This window comes from Microtus oregoni, unplaced genomic scaffold (assembly GCF_018167655.1).
Source record: "Microtus oregoni isolate MIOR12 unplaced genomic scaffold, Mior012 000008F_ref0000371, whole genome shotgun sequence".
Lineage (NCBI taxonomy): Eukaryota > Metazoa > Chordata > Mammalia > Rodentia > Cricetidae > Microtus > Microtus oregoni.
Window position 1 is genome coordinate 77,454 of NW_024543067.1, and position 21,218 is coordinate 98,671.

The 21,218-nt window shown below is 41.1% G+C and overlaps 2 protein-coding genes across 2 annotated transcripts; both read right to left on the reverse strand.

Annotated features, from left to right (window-relative positions):
- Positions 1 to 624: 624 nt before the first annotated feature.
- On the reverse strand, positions 625 to 7,415 carry LOC121451765 (bile acid-CoA:amino acid N-acyltransferase-like). Its single transcript, XM_041657508.1, has 4 exons — positions 7,263 to 7,415; positions 5,886 to 6,398; positions 3,892 to 4,094; positions 625 to 2,017 (listed from the first exon to the last, which is right to left on the reverse strand). The coding sequence occupies exons 2-4, from the start codon at positions 6,346 to 6,348 to the stop codon at positions 1,424 to 1,426; spliced, it is 1,260 nt and encodes a 419-aa protein (XP_041513442.1). The 5' UTR covers positions 6,349 to 6,398; positions 7,263 to 7,415; the 3' UTR covers positions 625 to 1,423.
- An 8,861-nt stretch (positions 7,416 to 16,276) lies between these two features.
- Mrpl50 (mitochondrial ribosomal protein L50) lies at positions 16,277 to 21,176 on the reverse strand. The gene is made up of 2 exons (XM_041657314.1): positions 21,055 to 21,176; positions 16,277 to 17,199 (listed from the first exon to the last, which is right to left on the reverse strand). Exons 1-2 carry the CDS (start codon positions 21,144 to 21,146, stop codon positions 16,809 to 16,811), a joined length of 483 nt encoding a protein of 160 aa, XP_041513248.1. The 5' UTR covers positions 21,147 to 21,176; the 3' UTR covers positions 16,277 to 16,808.
- Positions 21,177 to 21,218: the final 42 nt, after the last annotated feature.

The following is a 21,218-nucleotide window of genomic DNA, read 5'->3' on the forward strand; positions in this document are numbered from 1 at the left end:
CATTATAAGCAGAGACTTCATCAGTATAGCCCCAAACTGGGAGTAAGAAAACTTCACCTGCCGTGGAGGTCTTACACACCATGCTGTTGGAAGTATCCATCATTGCAATTACCGGATTATTAGACTCAAGTTGAGGTATTCTGACTGACCACATGTGTGAAAAGTGAGAGGGGGGTGCAATTTGTTCCACCTGAAACAGATAATACAGTTTTTGTTTGTTTGTTTGTTTGTTTTATCTAAACAGGAGAAAGCATCCCAAGGCAGACAAAAATAAAAGAATTCAGGCAGATACACGAGAAGTGTCCTCATCTTTCTGCTATTCTAATTCTTCACTGGTTCCTCACCATGCTTCAAAAATGATCCGAAGTGTAATTGTACATATTTATCTTCACCCTATTAACCACCAGTTAATAACTTTCCATTCCCATCCATTGCAATTTGGTAGCTCAGGAATATTTGTGCCATAGTTTGTCTTCTAGAGACGCCTAATGGTCATTTGGAATACTCTAGAAATTATGCCCTGTGAGCCTGCAGCTATTTTCTTCTCTGCCCATGGATTAACAATGATTTCTATGTGCAATACTTGAAAAGCTTTAGATAAAATTACTATTTTTGACACAAAACTATTAAATGTAAATTTTAATGTGCAGGATTAAAAGTTTAATTGACATTCAGACATCATCTTCATTACGTATTTCCTTATTATCACAGGAGAAATGCACATACTGACAGACAGAAGACATAGATGAAAAAGTTGAGATTATTCACAGCATAGTCCTTTACAGAAACAAAACAAAGATGTTGACCCCGTACTCTATAGGCTGAAGTCCTCATCACGCTTGCTTCTCTTATCGGCATAGAAGTAGATCTCAGATTGCTCCCTTCTTGTTACAGGGGGTGCTGAAATGTTGCAAAGGATTGGAGGTAACAGTGATCTATTAACATTCATTAAAATTGTTTGTAAATGGATTCAATGTGCCTGTAAACATACAATCATTCACAATGCATTTAAACACCTGTCTCTCGATTTCCAGTAACAATGAGGATGATCTAAGTATATTTAGTGTGAGTTTTAAGAAATTACTGAATAACAATCATTCTTTTAATGGTTCTTTTATAAAGCATAGTATTCTGTGGCTTATCCTTGGTAATTATCATTACAGAAAATTGCTATGGTGATGAAAATTTTAGGAGAGTTGGGTCTAAGACTTTATTTATACATATGTAGGACTCTCACTTCATGGCATTTCATTACATGAGAAATATTTTTTCCCCATCCAAAGTCAAGATAATATCACTCTCAGCCCTCCTGCATTTTCTTGTGGTATCTTCCTTTGTCATCTAGGGAGAGATCCTAGGGAAACCAAGAAGTGCTAGTCAGGAGATAAACAGCTCTACTTCCCAGGAATCCCATCGAGTCCACTCAGAGCTGGCTGCCCACATCTGGGAGGAGATGTTTCCTGAGAAATTTCTGTATCTCCTTCCAAGCATGCTCCTGTGCGGCCGCGTGTTGGACAGCCTCTCCCCCCCAGTAGATGCTTGGAATCACAAAGGGGATCCTTGAGGCAGAGCACAAGGGGGCGTAGGGAGGCTCAATCAGGTGACCCGCCCCCGGGTAGGACAGCAGGGTCCAATTCTTCTTCCCACTTTTCATCAGCTGGGCTGTGGCTTGATGAGCATGGACTTTGCTGTTGAGGTTTTTATCATCTTCTCCCACCACAAAAAGGAAATGTCCCTGGGCCTTTTCAATGGGAAAACAATATTTGCTATCCTTATCTGCAGTTTCCTCATAGGTTCGATAAAACTCTGCAAATCCGAAAGCATTGGTGATGACAAATTCTATATTGCATGGTACGGGATGGTTGACCTGACCGTGATATACATGAGGTTCAGTAGTAACAAAGTTAGGCCCATTGATAAGTACAGTGGCTTTTATTTGTTTTAGGTTAACAGCCATCGAGAGTCCAATTTCTGCTCCTTTGCATACAGAGACGACGCCAACACCTGGGCCCAAGACCTAAAAACAATAATGAGATGTTATTCTTTCATTAGGAAATAATCAAGAACTTCAACAAGGAATAGTAACAGGCTAGTTAAAAAAAAAAGTTAAAGAACCCACCCAGATGCGTACATATCTAGTAGTTGGAGTTCTGGAACACGGTTTGTTTATTTAACTGAGCGTTACTGTAGATATATTGGATTCAACGTTATGCCTGGTTCTGAGTTTAAAATATCTTCAAGAAATATTATGCCAGGACTAGAAATACAGGTCTGTGGCAGAGCCCTTCCCTAGCATGCAGTAGCCGCCACAGGACAAACAAGGATAACAAGAAGGGTGTAGTCAGGAAAACAAGCAAAGTGAATGTGTTATTGTAAATAGCGTTGGTCGGGGAACAGGCAATGAGTGAGGTGCCTTACGGAGGAGTTGAGTTTCCTCCAGAAAGAGGAAAGAGTGAAAGGAAGTTAGGGCAGCACATAGAGCTTGACTGGAAAGCGTTGATCTCAGAAGGAGATTTCAGAAAAGCTTGTCTCAACACACTTTCTATTGTCAATCATCAAACAAGCCCAGCAAAGGAGTAATGTTGTATAAGGCAATCAAAAGACAGGAGACGAGGTCCGTGGAGAGACCTAGATTATTAGAATATCACACATTCTCTAACAATGTATACAGACAGATAAGCAGGATCAAAAAGTCTCAGAAGAAATGGGCTGTAAATTGAATGTTCACACATTAAAAACGGAGGCAATAAAGAGTAATATGCTGGGTGATTCAAGCATGCTAGCTAACCATACAGGACATCTCTTCACAATTTTAAGGCTAATATGACCTTGATTTTGCATGGCAAAGCAATGTATCCACTCTCAGACGATGCATTTTGATGAGTCTGAGCTCATTGTCTTTTGCTACGTATCTACTTAGTCTCTGTTGTAAGGCCAATATGGTCTCCTTGTGGATTTATTTTCTTCTCATGAAAAATAACACAGAATCAAGAGATCAAAGTCTGTGTTCTCGACAATTTTTCCAATCTTATGACACCGATGCTAATCAATGCCTAAAACACAGCTATCTTGTGCACTGGAGGACAGGACCAGAGAATTGCTGATCAGGAACTCTGTGTGTTCCAGAGAAGCGACTGGTGATGGACTAAATATCAACATAGGGCAGGTGGTTTGATTTTGGTTTTGTTTTCTCGTGGTCTAGAACTCTAGGGATAGATGACTCAGACTTTGGTTCTGGAAAACACATTCACAAGTTGTTTGTTTATAGATATAAATACGTACAATTTCTGGGACTGTGGAGATAGCTCAGTCAGGAGAGGGCTTGCCCTGGAAGGATGAGGGCGGACATTAGCTATGCTCCCAGAACCTATGGAAAATCGGCAGACATGCTGGCTTGCTTGTGCTCTCAGTCCTATGGAGATGTACACAAGAGGACCCTAGGCTCACGAGTCAGACAGCTTATCCTGATAGGGAATCTGCGAGCCTCTGTGAGAATCCTGTTTCCAAACCAAGGTGAATGGCTCCTGAAGAACAATGCCTAAGGCTGACCTTTGTCCACCACAAACATGTACACACATACACACACACATGAGCCATCACACCCTCCCCCATACAGAAACCTGTACACAAATATCCCTCTCTAGTATATGCACATATATCTATGTATATACAAATATATAAATACACATTTATAGACACACAGAGGGTGGGAGGGGAATCCTAGTTACTAGTTACAAATAGAATGTACAAACCAGAAAGAGTAGAAGACAACTGTTCTTTGTAGCAAAGAAGATAGCCTCGGTGGACTCAAGTTTCGAAGTCAAGGCAAGTCATACAGCATTGCAGTTAACCTAACACTGGGATGTATTCACACAATGAGCCTAAAATTACCTTAGGATGTCTCAGGAGAAACTCTGCACCTTCCTCAAAATACTCTAGGTCTACCTTCTCCAGGTGAGAGGGCAGGTCATCATAGCCCCAGTAAGCCAGAGCCAAGGCCGCAAAGCCGTGACTGGCCAGAAGACTGGCCCGGAATTCGATCAGTCCACCAGTGCTCCCAAACAAGTCAATAATCCCCGGGAAAGGGCCTTCGCCTGGAAAAGGACAACATAGAACAGGTCACATATGAAAATAAGGGGGAAAGACAACGTGAATTTAAAGCCAACAGGCAGAACTGAATCTTGGGATTAATACACAAATTCTCTAATGAAACATCCAAAAGTTCAGCCTTGTATCTGAAGCAAAAGTAAGGTCTTCTTAATATATAATGAAACATAACTTCTAAGTATTTTATTATAAACTATGCGCACTGACATATTTAATTCCTGAAGCCTAGAGGAGGGGTTATTCCCATCGTCTTTGAGTAAAGAAAGTCAGGGGAATAAAATGTGCCAGGACTTCTTAACCAAACAAAGGTTCACAAACAAGTTTTAGGAAATCTATGAAGGTTCTAAAATTAGATGAAAAATACACTGTTTATATGTGTTTTCCTGTGAGAAATGCTCCTGGTTGGTGAAGGCTATCTCCAAAGGCTACCTGGGAGAGGTAGAACTTTAAGAAGGGGATCCAATTGGAGAGCTTCATGTCCTTGAGGGTGAGCCCTCACAAGGTCTAGTTAGACAAAGATTCTCTCTTTGTAAGTGGATTACAAAGCTCAAAGATGCCTTTAATGGTTGCTCTGGCTGGCATGTCTTGTAAGAGCTGCAGCTCAGTAGCTCAGTCCCTGGGCACTTGCTTCTAACATGTCTAAGTCTCAGGGCTCATCCCAGGCACTAGGAAACAAAAGATGGCAATCACCCTACTCTGTTACAATCTGCTAACCACTAACTGACGAAAGAGTTGATAAAACCTCCCATGACATCAGAGGGACACGAGGAGCTCTTTCTTTTCATATTAATTTCTACTGTGTGTAGCCTAGCATACAGAGAAAGAAGAGGGATGTCAGGGCATCAGTCCACGTTCACTCTGTGTTGACAGAGTGCTTCTACAGTGAGCCAGAGCCCACCCACAGCGGCATCAGTGAAGGGGCACTGGTGAGTTTTTAAATGGCTGTGCTTCCTTTAGTGTGAGAAATGAGATGACACAATATATCTTGGTTTAGAAATGACCATGCAAGTCCACTAATAAAGATCAAGTTGCGTCTTCTGATGAGTGGGAAGGAAGGGAACAATGAAGGACTTGAAATCTTTCCACACCTAATTCAACCTCTTTGTGATCAAATATATCTCATCGCTCCTTTGTGCCCCAGCAGATCATGTAATGCAAGAGACTCTACATATCCAGTATCCCAGAAGATAACAAATGACATGCTGGGTGCCAGCATACTAGCCCGAGGCAGAAGGTCTAGACCTAAATGTGTGTGTGTGTGTGTGTGTGTGTGTGTACACATTTTAAACAGAAGTATGATACTAAAGAAACAAAATTTAGTGCTAGTTCCTTGGACCTAAGCACTATGGGATGGTCTATATTTTTATTCCTGGGCATAAAACTATTTAAGCTATCTAAACAAGCTTGTTACAGTAAAACATCAATACTATACTTAAACCGAATGTTAACGTGATATAGGTCCTAAAACCTGCTCTGTGGGAATCGTCAGTCAGCCAGGCTCTAATGAACTACACTTAACCTACATTCAACCAATCAGAAACCTCCCAACGCTAAGACTCCAGAATATGCAGTCATAACCCCAGACAAGCTTCAGAATGGTGGACATGAAACTTGAATTAGAGCGGAATACCACCCAATTCTATTTTGAGCCTAAATTAACCTGGATTCTCAGGTAGGATGGCGAGAGCTGTATAATACCCTTCTCCAAGCTAAATTTCTAGAGGCGCCAGGCATCCCGAAAGGGAAACAAGGACGACAGTCAGAGTGACTCTACTCACCTGGGGGCAGAAAGAGGGCTCCCCGGAGGCGGCCTTCCTTCACTGGGATCCTTGTGACACCAGGTGCCACGTACCATCTTTCCAAAGTCAGGCTATCCATCGGCGGACTGACAACAATACCTTTTATTGGAAAGTGTGGCTCGGAAAGTTCTATGTGGACCTGGTAGGGGATATTCACATCTTTTTTCGCCAGGCGACTCAACAGCTTTTCGGGTTTCAGGGACCAAAACAGACCCATGGGGTGGACACCCATATAGTCTCCTCCAAGTGAGGGATCACACTCCAGGTCCACCTCCCCCGTTTCACTGGCCTTGTAGTAGGCCTTCGAAACAAACATATTCCCCTTCTCGTCTTTCAGGGATGCCTGGAGGCACACCACCTGAAAGGGAGCCAGGCCTGTGACTTGGATGTGCACAGGCGCATCAACAAGTGCGCTAAGAGGAGCGGCTATTAGCTTGGCCATTTTTGCAGTGGCAACCTCGAACAATTCTTCAGGAATATCTTCACCAAAACCTCAAAACAGAAAGAGACAGAAATGAAACACAGTGGCAATCAGGTTAGTGGATGACAGAAAGGAGCAAGAGGCAGATCTCTTAGGATTCAGCTTTACCCCAGCATTGATTTGTGGCAAATACACTGTGATAATTTTGTAATCGACAGCTTTCTGGGAGAGAGATTTCGACAGATTTCTAGAAGCTAGAGAGCATGTGGGTAGGTGCTAGAAGGTTCAAGCAAACTAACAATCAGGAGACAGCACCCCCTCGGTGCTCAAAAGGAAAGAGAAAGAAATAAATAATAAAGCAGAGTGTCTGGAACCCCTTACCTAACAAATATACACATCAAAAGGCAAAAGACAGACATTTCCAGAGTGAAAAGGAGAAAATGTACCTGTAGTAAATTATATTTCAGGAAATGCACTATGTAAGAGATGTTATTCCAGGCAGACAACTTAATGCCTCTGAGAAATGGGGAGCAAGAATGCTTTATTATCTGGGTAAATATAAAATCTCTTTTCAAAATGTCATCCCTTAATTATGTGTGTGTGTGTGTGTGTGTGAGAGAGAGAGAGAGAGAGAGAGAGAGAGAGAGAGAGAGAGAGATTAAAGTAGTTAAAAGTCTATTAGCTGTTCAAGATAAAAGTAACTGTTTTATGACGTTTATATAAGAAATATGGCAAATAGGTAGAAATATGATATGTTTCTTATATTGCTGGGCTTCAAATAATATAGGCTTTTCTGCAGAGAGATAATGATAACTTACAGTACTTATCAAGAGCCCAGGAGCTAAGAGAGAACAGATAGGAGAGCTGCCAGACACCAGTGGGATTTGCTTAAGGAACAGTGACATAGAGAAGGGTACAGGCAGTAAATCACTTACAGTGATGGAGCAGCAATGAGCTGAAATGGAGAGGCGTTCAGGGTCAGCACAGATGCACAGGCCTTCCCGCCGACTCTCAATCCAAAGCTCCAACAACTTTACAGATATGGTAGGAGTTTAACAAATGCAGCCCATCCAGTCAGAGCTGAGCTCACTCCTCAACCTGGCCTAAGTTGGCTGAAAAGAGATAGGTGCCTAAGAAGACCTTGGAACTTGAACTTTGGATAAATGCCTGAGATAAAGACGCCTAAAAATAAAAGCGGCAGGGCCGCTACTGTGGAAAAGGCCCCGACAAGCTTGTCTTGCACGGCACCTGTCCTCTGAAACCATCTCCTTTGCTGGGATGTGGTGGTGAGCTCCTGGGCAGCCAACACTAGGGAGACTGAGGCAAGAGTGAAGTTAAAGGCAGCCTGGGGTACATAGGGAGATCCTGTCTCAGAAAAACAACAACAAAAGGAAATGGTCTCTGTAGGACAGTGTGTTATTTCAAATGGAAGTCTTGAAGGCAAGGGAATATAATCAGCTGAGATTCACTCTTGCATGTGTCCTGGAGTCAATACAGAGCTGGAGACACCGCTTCCGGAGCCTGTTTGTCTTTCCTCAAATCACAGTTGGAAGGGCAAGAGACAGAAGCAGCTGGAAGCTATAATCTCAGTCGTTTCATATCTGTCAGAGAAGGCATACGCCTCCATTAGAATTCAAGTTGGGAGGAGAGAGACTTTTTTGAGAGTAAGGTGTATATCAATAGGGGGAAAGAAGGAAGGGATGGAATATGCGTATGCACTTTTGTGTAGCGAGCTTTCTTAGACTGTTGGTCCCCATGACATGGGGACTTATTAGTTATGAATGCTCGGCCTTAATTTAGGCTTCTCCTACTAGCTCTTGTAACTTATTTTAACCTGTTTCTCTTCACCTGTTTTGTTTTGTTTTGTTTTTCGAGACAGGGTTTCTCTGTAGCTTTGGAACCTGTCCTGGAACTAGCTCTTGTAGACCAGGCTGGCCTCGAACTCACAGAGATCCACCTGCCTCTGCCTCCCGAGTGCTGAGATTAAAGGCGTGTGCTGCCACTGCCCGGCTCTTCACCTGTTTTGCCTCAGAGCTTTTTACCTTTTGTTCATTCTATATGCCCTACTTTCCTGCTTCCTCCTTGTCTGGCTAGCAGGTACCTGGCTAGCTGGCCCTGGGCATCTCCCTCTCTTTCTCTCTCATTCTCTTCTCTCAAGCCTAGATTCCTCCTCCTCCTTATTCTCTCTGCCTGCCAGCCCTGCCTATCCCTCCTCTGCCTAGCTATTGGCTGTTCAGCTTTTAATTAGAGCAATCAGATGCCTTAGGCAAGCAAGATGAAATAGCAACAATCTTTGCAGAGGTAAACAAACGCAGCACACTTTTACATAGTTAAAGTAATATTCCATAACACTTATGCAATCCTTTGGGAATAAAATTTGCCACAGCTGGAACAGAGGAGCAAGGGAGCAAATGATAAATCAGATGAATGGAAAACAGTGACCAAGATGGGACATTTCAACAACACAATCATATTTAAAATTGCATTATGGGGCTGAAGAGACGGGTCCATGATCAGGAACATTGGCTGTTCTTCCAGGGAAAGAGTCTAAGCACTCACATGATGACTCCCAACTATCTGTAGTTCCAGTTCCAGAGAATCTGATGCCCTTTCTGGCATCTGCAGCACCAGGCACACAGGTGGTGCAAAGGTGCACATGCAGGCAAACACCCATACACATAAAATAAAAACAAAATGAGAAAAATAGGGTGTTTGAAGGTAGGTGTGATGGCTCTTCTTGGTTGTCAACTTGACTACATCTGGAATAAACTATAATCCAGGAATAGAGGGTATGCCTGTGAAATTTTTTTTTTTGGCTTGGTTTGAAGTGGTTAAAGCCACTTCTACTCAGGACCTTTGAGATAGGAGTCACATACCTTTGATCGGGATCTTGAGGCAGAAAGACACACACCTATAATTCAGATTTTGAGGTGGGAAGACATACCTTTGCTCTGGGTCATACCTTCTACTGGAAGTCTATGTAACGACATAGAAGGAAGCCTTTGCTCTTTGCCTGCAAGCTCTTAACCTTGATAAATCATCCGTTCCTTCACTGGCATTAGAGCTCATTTCTTCAGGATTCCAGTTCATACTGAAGACCAGCCGAGATGTTACAGCCTTGTGGACTAAGAAACTGCTGGATTCACAGACTTTCCATTCACAGCCATTCATTGTTGAATTAGCTGGACTGCAGCCTCTAAGTCATTCCAATAAATTCCATATATATGCATATATATGGAATATATATATATATATATATATATATATATATATATATATATAGTTACTCTGCCTAATATTGGAGGGGAGTTTGATTTGTGCCTTACCTGGGCATTCTCCAAAAGCTCATTTTGATTTAACAACACAACTCAAGAGTTATTAATTTATTTTGAGGGGTTAAGCAATGAACTGCTGTGAAAGGATCTTTGTATACTATAAATATGCATTACATTCATTGCTAATAAAAAATTGATCAGCTGGTAGCTGGTCAGGAAGAGATTGAGCGAGACATCCTGACACAGAATTCTGGGAGGAATAAGGGTGGGGTCAGAGAGATGTGAGCCGGATGGAGAGGGAGCAGAGGGAGCAGGAGATGAACGTGCCATGCTAATAAAGGTACTGCCATGTGGCAGAGTATAAATAAGAAATGTGGGCTAATTTAAGAGCTAGTTAATAATCGTGACTATCAGGGAACTGGTTGGCGGGAGAGAAATGTCTGTCTACAATGAAAGGTTCACTAAGGGTGATTCCTTTACTCATGGACAGCAGTGAGGCAGAGGAGTGAATAAACGTCTCCTTACAGTATCCCAGAATTTAAATACTTAAGATCATGCAGGAATGAAGAATGTAGTCAGGAAGAGAATCCCTACCTCCAACCCTGCCAGACTGATCAATAAGACATTTCCGAGTGAGTGGCTAGAATATTAGGTACAGTCCTAATGTGGAATTACTTCTCCGCATGAGCACCATCCACTAGTCTTCTCCTAGATTTCACCTGTCAGCCATTGTATCCAAGCAGGAGAAACTGGTTCATTTTAATTCAGTTTTTACTTGTTTTTTTTAAAAAAATATTTATTCTTATTCTAATGATGGTTGACTATAATCCACTACCAGGAAGCGTTCCCAAGCTGCATAGTCATTCATGAGGTTTCCACTTCAAGTAATTTCATTCTAATTCTAACACATTATCATCCTAACCTTAAAAGAAAATCCCTCCTCCGCCACCCTCTCCTCTCGGTCTCTTGAGATAGGTTTTCTCTGTGTAGCCCTAGCTCTCCTGGGACTTGTTTTGTAAACCAGTCTGGTTCTGAATTTACAGAGATTAAATAAAACATTAACAGCATAGTTTAGTGTTCCAGACTGGAATTTTTTCTAGAAAAAAATTACACACACACACACTCTAGAAAAGTGTTAGAAAGAGGGAGAATTACTCATGGAGATTCAGATAGCATAAAGGGGAGTGAAATGACTACTGATAGTCTTTCATGTCCCTCAAAAATATCCAGAGATCACGGGTCCCATATGACACCTTTCTAAGCAAATCTGAAAAAGCACTGCACTACCAGCATCTCTGGGAACTTTGGAGCTCTCCAAGATTATGGAAGGAGCAAAAGGAGGATTTGATCTTAGAAACCACTAAATGCCAAACACTGGAGGGAAAAAAAAATCTGATTTTTATTTTTAATTGAGTTGAGATTTTTAACATATTTACAAACAGCTCAAAACAGCTTTGATTACAAATCAACCAATGTTCCTTTTCTCACTTATAAAAGTAAAAGAAAAGGGCACAATCCCAGTTGCCCAAGACCAGAGCCCCAAATGTTTTTGACATTACAGTTTACATTGGGTCAGAGAGCAAAGGGCATCAGCTTAACCGCTGCTCCCGTTCCTGATCTGGTTACCTATTGATGCAGTTGTAGGGAACCTAGCCCCCTTTCCCTCCTTCCTTTCTGCTTTGTTTGGGAGTTTTGTTTCCTTTTTAGATGTGTATGTTTCGTGTAAAACATATTATACACAATATATTTATGCCTATACATATATAGTTGTACACGACAGCTGCACATGCACCAGGGTTTGTAAAAGTTCAGAGGACAATGACCTAAGGTTCTCGGGCTTGGTGACAAGTGCTATTACCTGCTGAACCATCTTCCTGACCTCTTGTTTGTTTAAAACTCCTCTACCACTATTTGATCTTATCTGACCACTACTTTAAAAACAAAATGTCAATGCAGCTACTGCAGAACTGTGATCTCGTGAAACATTTCTTTCCAGGCCTGAGTTCAATACTACAAAACTAAAGTAGTAAGTCAATTATGGGATAGAGAGATGACTGGCTGCGTGTTTGCTGTGCAACCAGGAAGACTGTGGTTTGGATTCCTATGTATATGTGTAAGTACACCCCCACACATGAACACATACCCATAGAATAACACAAAAATACAGAAAATACAATTTTTCTATTGGTAGTATATTAGAATATTACATTATCTGTATACTGGTGTGAGTTTTTTTCTTCTTGTTTTTGATGTATTTTTTATTTTCTAAAGTGTGGTTACCTCAGAAATCATATAGTTTCCATGTTAAAACAAAACTCAGCAAGAGGAGTCTCATGTTACTTGAAACTTTAAACATGTAGTTTCTGTAAGACCACTTATGTTGAATTGCTAATGATTTTATTAGGTTTTATGCAAACACACTGAGCCCATACATTCAACTAAGTAAAACTGGTTACCTTATACCCTTTGCATATCCTAAGTTTTTTAAAATAGAAAGCTTTCGTGTATGTCTGGCTATCTCAGTAAACAAACCAACCTGTTCCCTTCAGAACTGTAAGGTCACTATTCTTGAAACCCTGTAATGAGGTACGTGTAAACCAATGACAGCCTCCAGAGCTACTGACAGATATGCAGAACTGTTCTCCAGAAAGGTGCATCACTGCCAGCTTAATGTCATTTCATGACCCTGAGACCTTGCTACTTCTGAGCACTGCAGAGATGAGGAAGCTTTCAATCACTCCAGACAGCAACATGATCCCCAAGTGACCCATTCACTTAGGCACTGCTCTGGGGTGTGGAGGAGCAGCTTCTTTCTTAATAGTAACACGAAGCATATGTCTCACTCGTAGCCATGAGTGTTTCCATACTGACTTCACACCTCTTTACTTCCAGTATTATTGTATGGGAAACATGATAATCAAATTCTGTATGTCAAACCCAAACGTTTCCATGCTGAATCTCGTTCTCAGAAAACAGGAGCTGTTATGTCTAAACTTCAGGGCTCCAGTCACCAATACTTTGAAAGCAATTCATAACGTAATGCCCTTGCTGTGTACCTAGTAATTATTAAAGGCTGTGACATTTTTAGACACTGTCCTGTGGCAGGGTATGCACCCATGTTGTAATTAGGAGCGGTGGGCTGCGTCCCCAGCACCCGACCGCCCCCACGGCTAACTTTACCCGAAATAATTACACCGAAACTGTATTCTTTTAAACACCGCTTGGCCCATTATATCTAGCCTTTTCTCAGCTAACTCTCGCACCTGGACTAGCCCATTTCTAATATCCGTGTAGCTCACGAGCTGGCTTGCCAGGAATGATCTTAACCTGCAGCTGCCTGGAGTGGGAGAATCATGGCAACTCTCTGACTCAGCTTCTTTCTCCTAGCCTTCTGTTCTGTTTACTCCTCCCACCTATGTTTTACCTATGAGGGCCAGCCAAGCAGTTTCTTTATTGCTTAACCAATGAAATCAACAGATTGATATATGACACTCCCCCATCACTTCCCCTTTTTCTGTTTAAACAAAAAAGGCTTTAACTTTAACATAGTAAGATTACATATAACAAAACAGTTATCAAGCAAGAATTACAGTTAGAATATTTATATCTACTTTATCTTTTATCATAACAATTGAAAACTATAACTATCTATTCATTCTTCAACTCCATCAAAGACTCCAGAAGGATATAATATTACCTAACAAACACGAAGGTCAAAACTTTAGAAATAACAGAGACATCTCGCTGCCTGGACAGTCACCCAAAGTTCTTTTGTACTGTTGGGGCATCCATCTTCAGCCTTCAGGCCCAAAGTATCCAGCAGACATTTTCATCAAGCAGGAAATTCCAAAGACAGTTCAGTCACTTTCTGCTGTGTCCTGCAGAATGTCTCACAGACACTTTCATGAGTCATGAACCCCAAAAGACCGTCTCACCTTTAGGCAAGTTCAGCAGTCCTCTCTCTGCGGGTTTTCTGTGTCCATTTTATGCAACAGTCCAGGCAAGAGCAGTTTCTTGCCCAAATGGCTATCAAACTCCATAAGGATCCTCTTCGATGCCCACCTTCCTCTCGAAGTAGATTGGTGCCGCCAGGAGCAGATATGTCTCATTGTCATGAAAAGTCCTAAGTTATTAAAATATTTTAAATGCCATATTCTGTAGCTGTTGAGAGATATGAAGAATGCCTATCTGAAATATATCTCTATATATCTAGAAAATCTAAGTAACATGACTACAAACTTTACTATCATCGATGATTATCCATTAGCAACCTATATTTCCTATTATACATTACGTTTTAAAAGAACTACACAATCACAATACCTTAATCAATATCAGAAATACATATACATATAACAAAATTGACCTTAAAATCCACACCAATGCAAATTATTCATACCTATATCATTTCCCCCTTTAAATGTAAAAGAACATTTATAAACAATATTTTGGGAACATGGGCACAGTTTTTTCTCTCCAAACTGCTTCCTGCTGAATGGGGGCGTCGTTAATGAGGTCTTTCATGGTATAACCTGTGTGCTAGTTTCATCTCAGTTGGCAGTTGAGCGAAGTAATTTTTTGAGGGTGTTACAGCAACCTTTCAGGAGGGCGTGGTCTATCATACCATATCGGGATAGATGCAATCCACAGGGTCTGGTCCTCTGTGAAAACAAAAGAAGACCCTTTCCAAAGCATCATATCCTTAGACCCAAATTCTGAAATCGTAATACCCTTATATCCATTCTGGTTTAGCTTGGCAGCCCATGTAATGAAATGTCTCTCTGTACTTAGCTCCTTCACAGTCAAAAATTTTAAAGAAAACACAATGTACATAATCCAGACTCTCTGTGAATTTTCCATTTTTACGTGGCTTATTTTTATTTCTCTTAATCTATAACTATCTGTATTTTGTCTCTTTAAAGACTTTACCCTTTTTTTAACCATTAACTTTATTTTCTATATTCTTTTTCTTCTCTCTCTCAAGCCTACGTACATTCATCCAACAGTGTGACTCATTGAGGTCTGTTATGTCTGAATCTGTTTTATTGTGAATCTGTAATATTTTTACTATGCAGGAGCATTTCTTAAAATGTTAAGCAGTTCTTAAAAACTTAAGTTGCACCATGTAGGGGTAATACGGTACTGCCTGTTTACGGTCAAGTCTAAACCTTTACAGCACTGTTTTTATGGTAATTATGGTCGTTCCTGCCTGAGACCAGCACAGTTCATCATGGCAGAGCTGAGCAGCTCCTGCCTCAGAGCCATTTGGTGCCCCTGAGCCACACACAGTTCCAGGCACACAGCAGTCCACATTGCCATCAACCAAGCCGTAGCACATTATTCCAAATGCTCCATTTAAAAGCTCTGTCTCCCGCAGGATCCAGACAGAGATCGCAATGGCGGCACAGCCCAGAAAACCGGCATTTTAAAACAGCCAGTTTTTTTCCTGTTGCTGAGTCAGGACAATTTCTTTGCAGCAGGCAACCCACCAACAGCAAAAATCTGTCTTAAATTCTCTCTCTCTCTCTCCTTTTTTTTTTTTATTTTTATTTTTTTCTCTCTCTCCTTTTTAAGCCCTCTCAGGTTTTACGAGTTCATTAGCACGTTGGGTGCCACTCTGTTGTAATTAGGAGCGGTGGGCTGCGTCCCCGGCACCCGACCGCCCCCATGGCTAGCTTTACCCGAAATAATTACACCGAAACTGTATTCTTTTAAACACCGCTTGGCCCATTATATCTAGCCTTTTCTCAGCTAACTCTCGCACCTGGACTAGCCCATTTCTAATATCCGTGTAGCTCACGAGCTGGCTTGCCAGGAATGATCTTAACCTGCAGCTGCCTGGAGTGGGAGAATCTTGGCAACTCTCTGACTCAGCTTCTTTCTCCTAGCCTTCTGTTCTGTTTACTCCTCCCACCTAGGTTTTAACCTATGAGGGCCAGCCAAGCAGTTTCTTTATTGCTTAACCAATGAAATCAACAGATTGATATATGACACTCCCCTATCACACCCGTGTGCACAGAGCAGGCCAGAGCAGGACCTGCCTCTCTCTACTGTTCTCCACCTAATTGCCTTGAGGTAAGATATCTTACTGAATGGGAACCTCACTTTTTTGACTAGTGGGCCACCCAGCTCTAGGTATTTAGCTGTCTCCACTTTCTAATCGGGAAGTACAGGCACATGTGACCATGTTCAGCTTTTTACATAGGTACCAGGATTTAAACCTAGGTCGTCAGGCTTACAGGTCAAGCCATCTCCTCCACCTCAACTATTTTTTCCCAGTGAATCTGCTGAAATTTATATATGCAATTAATGATGATGATTATTTTTTCTTCAAGGAAGTTCCCAAATGAAAGAGAATAAACAATTTCTTATGCTTAAAATCTTCCTATAACAGTATTTTATATAATTACATTCAGATCTATCTGGAAATCTATTTAAACAATTTCTACAAACTAAGTACATCAAAGTACAAAGATGTTCTAATCTAATAACTAAACATAGGTACCCTAAGGCCACCTTTTAAGGTTATAGAAAAGATGGTTTGAGATATGCTTCATTTTGAGAATATGCAATATAGAATCTGGTAATAACTCTTTAAAACTTAATAGTTGTGAGATGGTCTTTTTTTTTTCAGTTCTACCACTCATTTTAAGAAAATAATAGATACAATGAAGTAAATTTCAAGAAGTAAAGACAACAGACTTTAATGAATCTGCTTTAATCCAAGAGGTGAACCCAGAATACAGTGTACTTTCTTTCATCTTTAATCACGGACTAACCACAGTGAAACGTCCTATGTATAGCAGACATTCCGTTAACTATCTAACACATTTCCTCATTTGCATATCCATAATAATCCCACACCTATGAGCTTTAATAAGATTGGAATATTTTATTGCAACTACTACTTTATCCATATAACGGACAAAGAAACATCTGAACTTGAGATGCCCTCCTATCTTAAACATCAGAATAAGAACATTATATAAATTACCAAAACTTGATTTTATTGGGGGCTGGGGGAATAGCCTTAGCAAATGTGAAAATGTTTTCTTTGTTGATACTCCATGAAGAAAAAGATGTATTCTTCTATAGGAAAAAAAGTAAAGGGAGGTCTGAGAAGAGCTCTGAAGGGAAACACTTCACAAGTGTCGGCCACCTCAGTGAGGAAAGTACAACATCTCAATGCAGTAACTGCTGACCTGCTCAGTAACCCCAACTGATTTTCAAATTGGGAGGCAAATTACCAGCAACGAGTTCATCAAATTTAGATCTGTCTTGAACTGATGGAACATTATAGAAGTCAAGAACGTCTCCGACTCTGCACATCTGGTGAAGCCTGGAGTTAGGCACTGCATGGCCCAAGTCATCAGCTAAACGTGCCAAGAGTCTGAACTTCACATGACCATTATCCAGGGAGATATCTTGCCAATTACTAGGAAGAGATGAATCAAGAACTTCTTTAAGACAGGATTCCAAGCGACTCTGGAGATCGTCAGGAGGTGTATACACTCGGCTTCGTAAGGGAGGACACACCAAAACAGGTTCTGTCTTCACTTCTTCCACTGCCTCAGCCACCACTGGCTCCTTCTCCTTTCTGAAATGATCAAAAGTAAACATGTGAATCTTTGGCTGATTATGATAATGAAGCTAATAAACATTGGACTGAATCTTGCCTTGCAATCAAAATCAAATATTCTGCACTTGAGACTTTCTGAACACAGTGGAGAGCAGAAAAGATAGAATGGTCACCTACCCTTCAGACACATACAGTTGAATCAATTTTTAGAAAAGAAAACGAAAGTTTAGCATATATTTTACATACATGTAAGAATTCTAAAACTAAGTAAAGAACAAAGATAAAGCAAACTGTTCTATCTAGGAGCCTTAATCCTCTGTCTCAGTTTGGTTTCTATTGCTATGATAAAACACCATGACGAAAAGCAACTTGCAGAGGGAAGGGTTTATTTTATCTTACAGTTCCATATCACAGTTCATCACTGAGGGGTGTCAGAGCAGGAACTCAAAGTAGGAACCTGGAGGCAAGAACTGATGCAGAGGCCCCCAAGAGCTGCTGCTCACTGCATTGCTCCCATGGTTCACCCAGAACTACGTGCCCACGGGTGGTACCACCCACTGTGAGATGGATCCTCCCGCAATTTTCCATCAAGAAAATGTACCACAGGCTAATCTGGTAGAGACATTTTCTCACTTGAGGCTCCTTTTTTCAAATGACTCTAAAACTTGTATCAATCTGACATAAAACTAGTCAACATATCCTCCAAGAGCTATCCCCAATTTGTATCAATCTGACATAAAACTAGTCAACATATCTTCCAAGAGCTATCTCCAATAGCTAAATTTACCTCCCACAAATTTCTTATATACATTACAGGCCTGTACAAACCAAACTATATTCTGTTTTCCAAATACACTTCCACTTTCCTGACACTTGTTAGCTCAGGTTATATATCCTTTTGCTATATCTTTACTTATGGAAATTATGCTTACCCTGTAAGTCCTAAGAACTTTAACCTGACACTCTAATCAAATGTTAAGTCCCTTTGATCTTCACAGCAGTCTACACTGCCCACTGTATCCTATCCTATACAAGTTTCAATTTTGATTATACACCACCTCACTTACAAGATCAGAACTTCTCAGTCCCAAATATCTTCTCATTTTTTTTATTGGACAGTTCCTTGCTGTGTGTGAGGGGGCCATTCTACTAAGCAGTTACAATCCTAGGGACATGTAGCTCTAATCAAGAAAGAGGAGAATCTCTGTGAGTTCGAGGCCAGCCTGGTCTACAAGAGCTAGTTCCAGGACAGGAACCAAAAGCTACGGAGAAACCCTGTCTCAAAAAATCAAAAAAAAAAAAAAAAAAAAAGAAAAAAGAAAAAAAAAAGAAAGAGGAGAAAGCAAAAGCCAGTCAACAGCAAATAAGGGACTGAAGAAAAACAAAACAGCAAAAAATCCCAAATAAAGATTGGAATCCAGTATCTTCATGTTATAACACATTCAAAAAAGAACTAATGTCAGCCCTCTGACATTAGGTCTCCCTAAAATGGGAAGAACAAATACTTCCAAATTCATTTTATAAAACCAGGATGCTAAAGCCAGACAAAGATAGCACAAGAAAACTACAAGTCAATCTCTCTGATGAACAGAGATGCAATAATCTTCAATAAAACAGAAGCAAACCAAATTCAGTAACACCTAAAAGACTACACTGTGACTAAATAGGACACTTTCTTTACTGCAAAGTCTGTTCAATATACACAAATCAATGATATGCCACAGTAACAAAATCAAATAATCATCTCCAAAGAAGCAGAAAAGGTGTCTGATAGAAAGCCTAACCTTCATCCACGATCAAAGCTCTAAACAAAATAGGTAGAGTCTACCACAAGCTGATAAATATAATTTAGAAGCCCACAGATAAAATAACAATGGATGGGGGAACAAACAGTTTTCTGAGGTACAAGCAAGGATGCTCAGTCTCAGAACTTTATTGGGGGAGGGAAGGGGTCCTTCCTATGTACACTGGCCTTGAACTCACCATTCTCCTGCCTCAACCTCTGCACTTTAACATCATACTAGAAGACATAAGAGCCTCGAGAAAAGAAAAAGGGAAAAAGGCAGCCAAGTTACAAAGAAATGAATTTGTCTCTGCAGATGGCAAGAGTCTCTCAGAAGGAAACCTCAGATTGTGCAACACATACAAGAAATTGCTAGAACTAATAAACCAACCCAGTAAAGTTGCAGGATACAAAATTAACATTTAAAAAAAAGTTAGTACTTTGGGGCTGGAGAGATGGCTCAGTGCTATGAGAACTTGCTGCTGCTGCTGCTCTTCCAGAGTTCAGTTCCCAGCATTCACACCAGCTTGCTAGCTCACAGCTACCTATAACTCCAGTCCCAGGGGATCTGATGCCCTCTTCTGGCTTCAAAGGGTATGATTCATATATACACATATATACATAAATAAAATCAAGTTTCTTTAGAGAAATAATAAATTATTCCAAAAGAAAATCAAGAAATTAAATTCGTTTACAATAGCAGGAAAAAAGAAAATATTTAGGAAAAAAAATAACCAAGTTGGTTAAAGATCTGTACACCAGAAACTGGAAAACACTGATGAAAGAAACAGAAAACACACATAAATGCAAAGACATCCATGTTCGTGGACTGAAGAATCAGTTTTTTACACTATTTTATCAATATTGTTAATATGTCTGCACTACTTAACATATTTAACCCAATTTCTAAAAAAAAAGAATCAAATGACATTTTTCAAAAACATATTGAGCAACCTTAAATCATGAATAGCTGTAGCAATCTTGAGTATGAACATCCTGGAAGAAATCATACCTTACGGTTTAAAATTCTATTCCAGAACTATGGTGCTTGACAATAAATAAACAGCACTGACCTTTGTGTTTTCACTTAAAAAGGGGGGAGAGGGGGCTATAGAGAGATGGAATTAGCTGGAATTAGCCTGACTGCAGAAATCTCTTCTCTATGCATATATACATCTATTTACACCTTACAGAACAGGTAACTGAAAATGAACATAACATCAACGGCTCCCCTCTTACGAGATCAAGGATTTGATCTAATTAACCACTGTACCTTTAATATCTACCATATAGCAGACACTAAAATATTTGCTGAGTGAATAACAGAAACATTAACTGGGGACATTTGACATGAACCAAATGAGAGCTATTAAAGACAGGAGGTGATGACTCAAAATCCGAACCTACGATATTTGTTGTCCCTTAGGTCCCAGCGGTTAAGTTTCCATGCCCTAAATATTACCTAGATCAGAGATGGACCCCACATGATGCAGTGGGGGAAACTAGGTAAGCAGGGAGTCTACAGCCACCGTGTGTGTGCACCTCTTCGGTGGTCCTCAGGTCCTTCGCGAGTCACAGTGCTGCGGCGTGGAAAAGAGACTGGAGCACTGCACACACTTAAGAGAAATGGAAGGCGTTTACAAACTATTTGTTGTATGCATCGATGAAATAGGAGAGGCGGGCGGAAGAGCGCAGGGGGAGGGACCGCTAGCGAGCACGGTGGTGGGGGAGAGACACACAACGTTGTGCGGGAGCCTTTATTTCTGATTTTGCTAAACACATACACCCCCGCCAAGGAGCGTGGCTTACTGAGGACCTAGGTTCACATGTTAGGTTGATCCGTCCAGTGTGCCTTTGACACGTGGTTGATGCTGCTTACTAAGGAAAGGAAGGAGGGAGGGAAAAGTGCTCCCATTAGGAGAGGCTCTGCCTGTCGCGGAAACGCAGGCCGAAGCTTTGCGCTCGGATCCCTCCTCCACGCAGACTTCTGCAGTCTAACGACCAGCGTCCCATCTTAACCCTCTGAGCTCGTCCCTCAGCTTCTGGCGACTTTCGTGGGACGGAACCCATTGGGAAACCCTCGGCTTTACCTGGATCGAGACCAAAAGTCCCTACGTGCAGCCAAGGCAGCGTTCCACAGCCAGCCTCTGCTAGCAAACCGGTACACACACAGCGCCGCCATCTTCGACTGGCGACCTCCCTGGCACACCCGATCAGCCAATCAGATGCGAGATTACTGCAGCGGTCCCCGTGG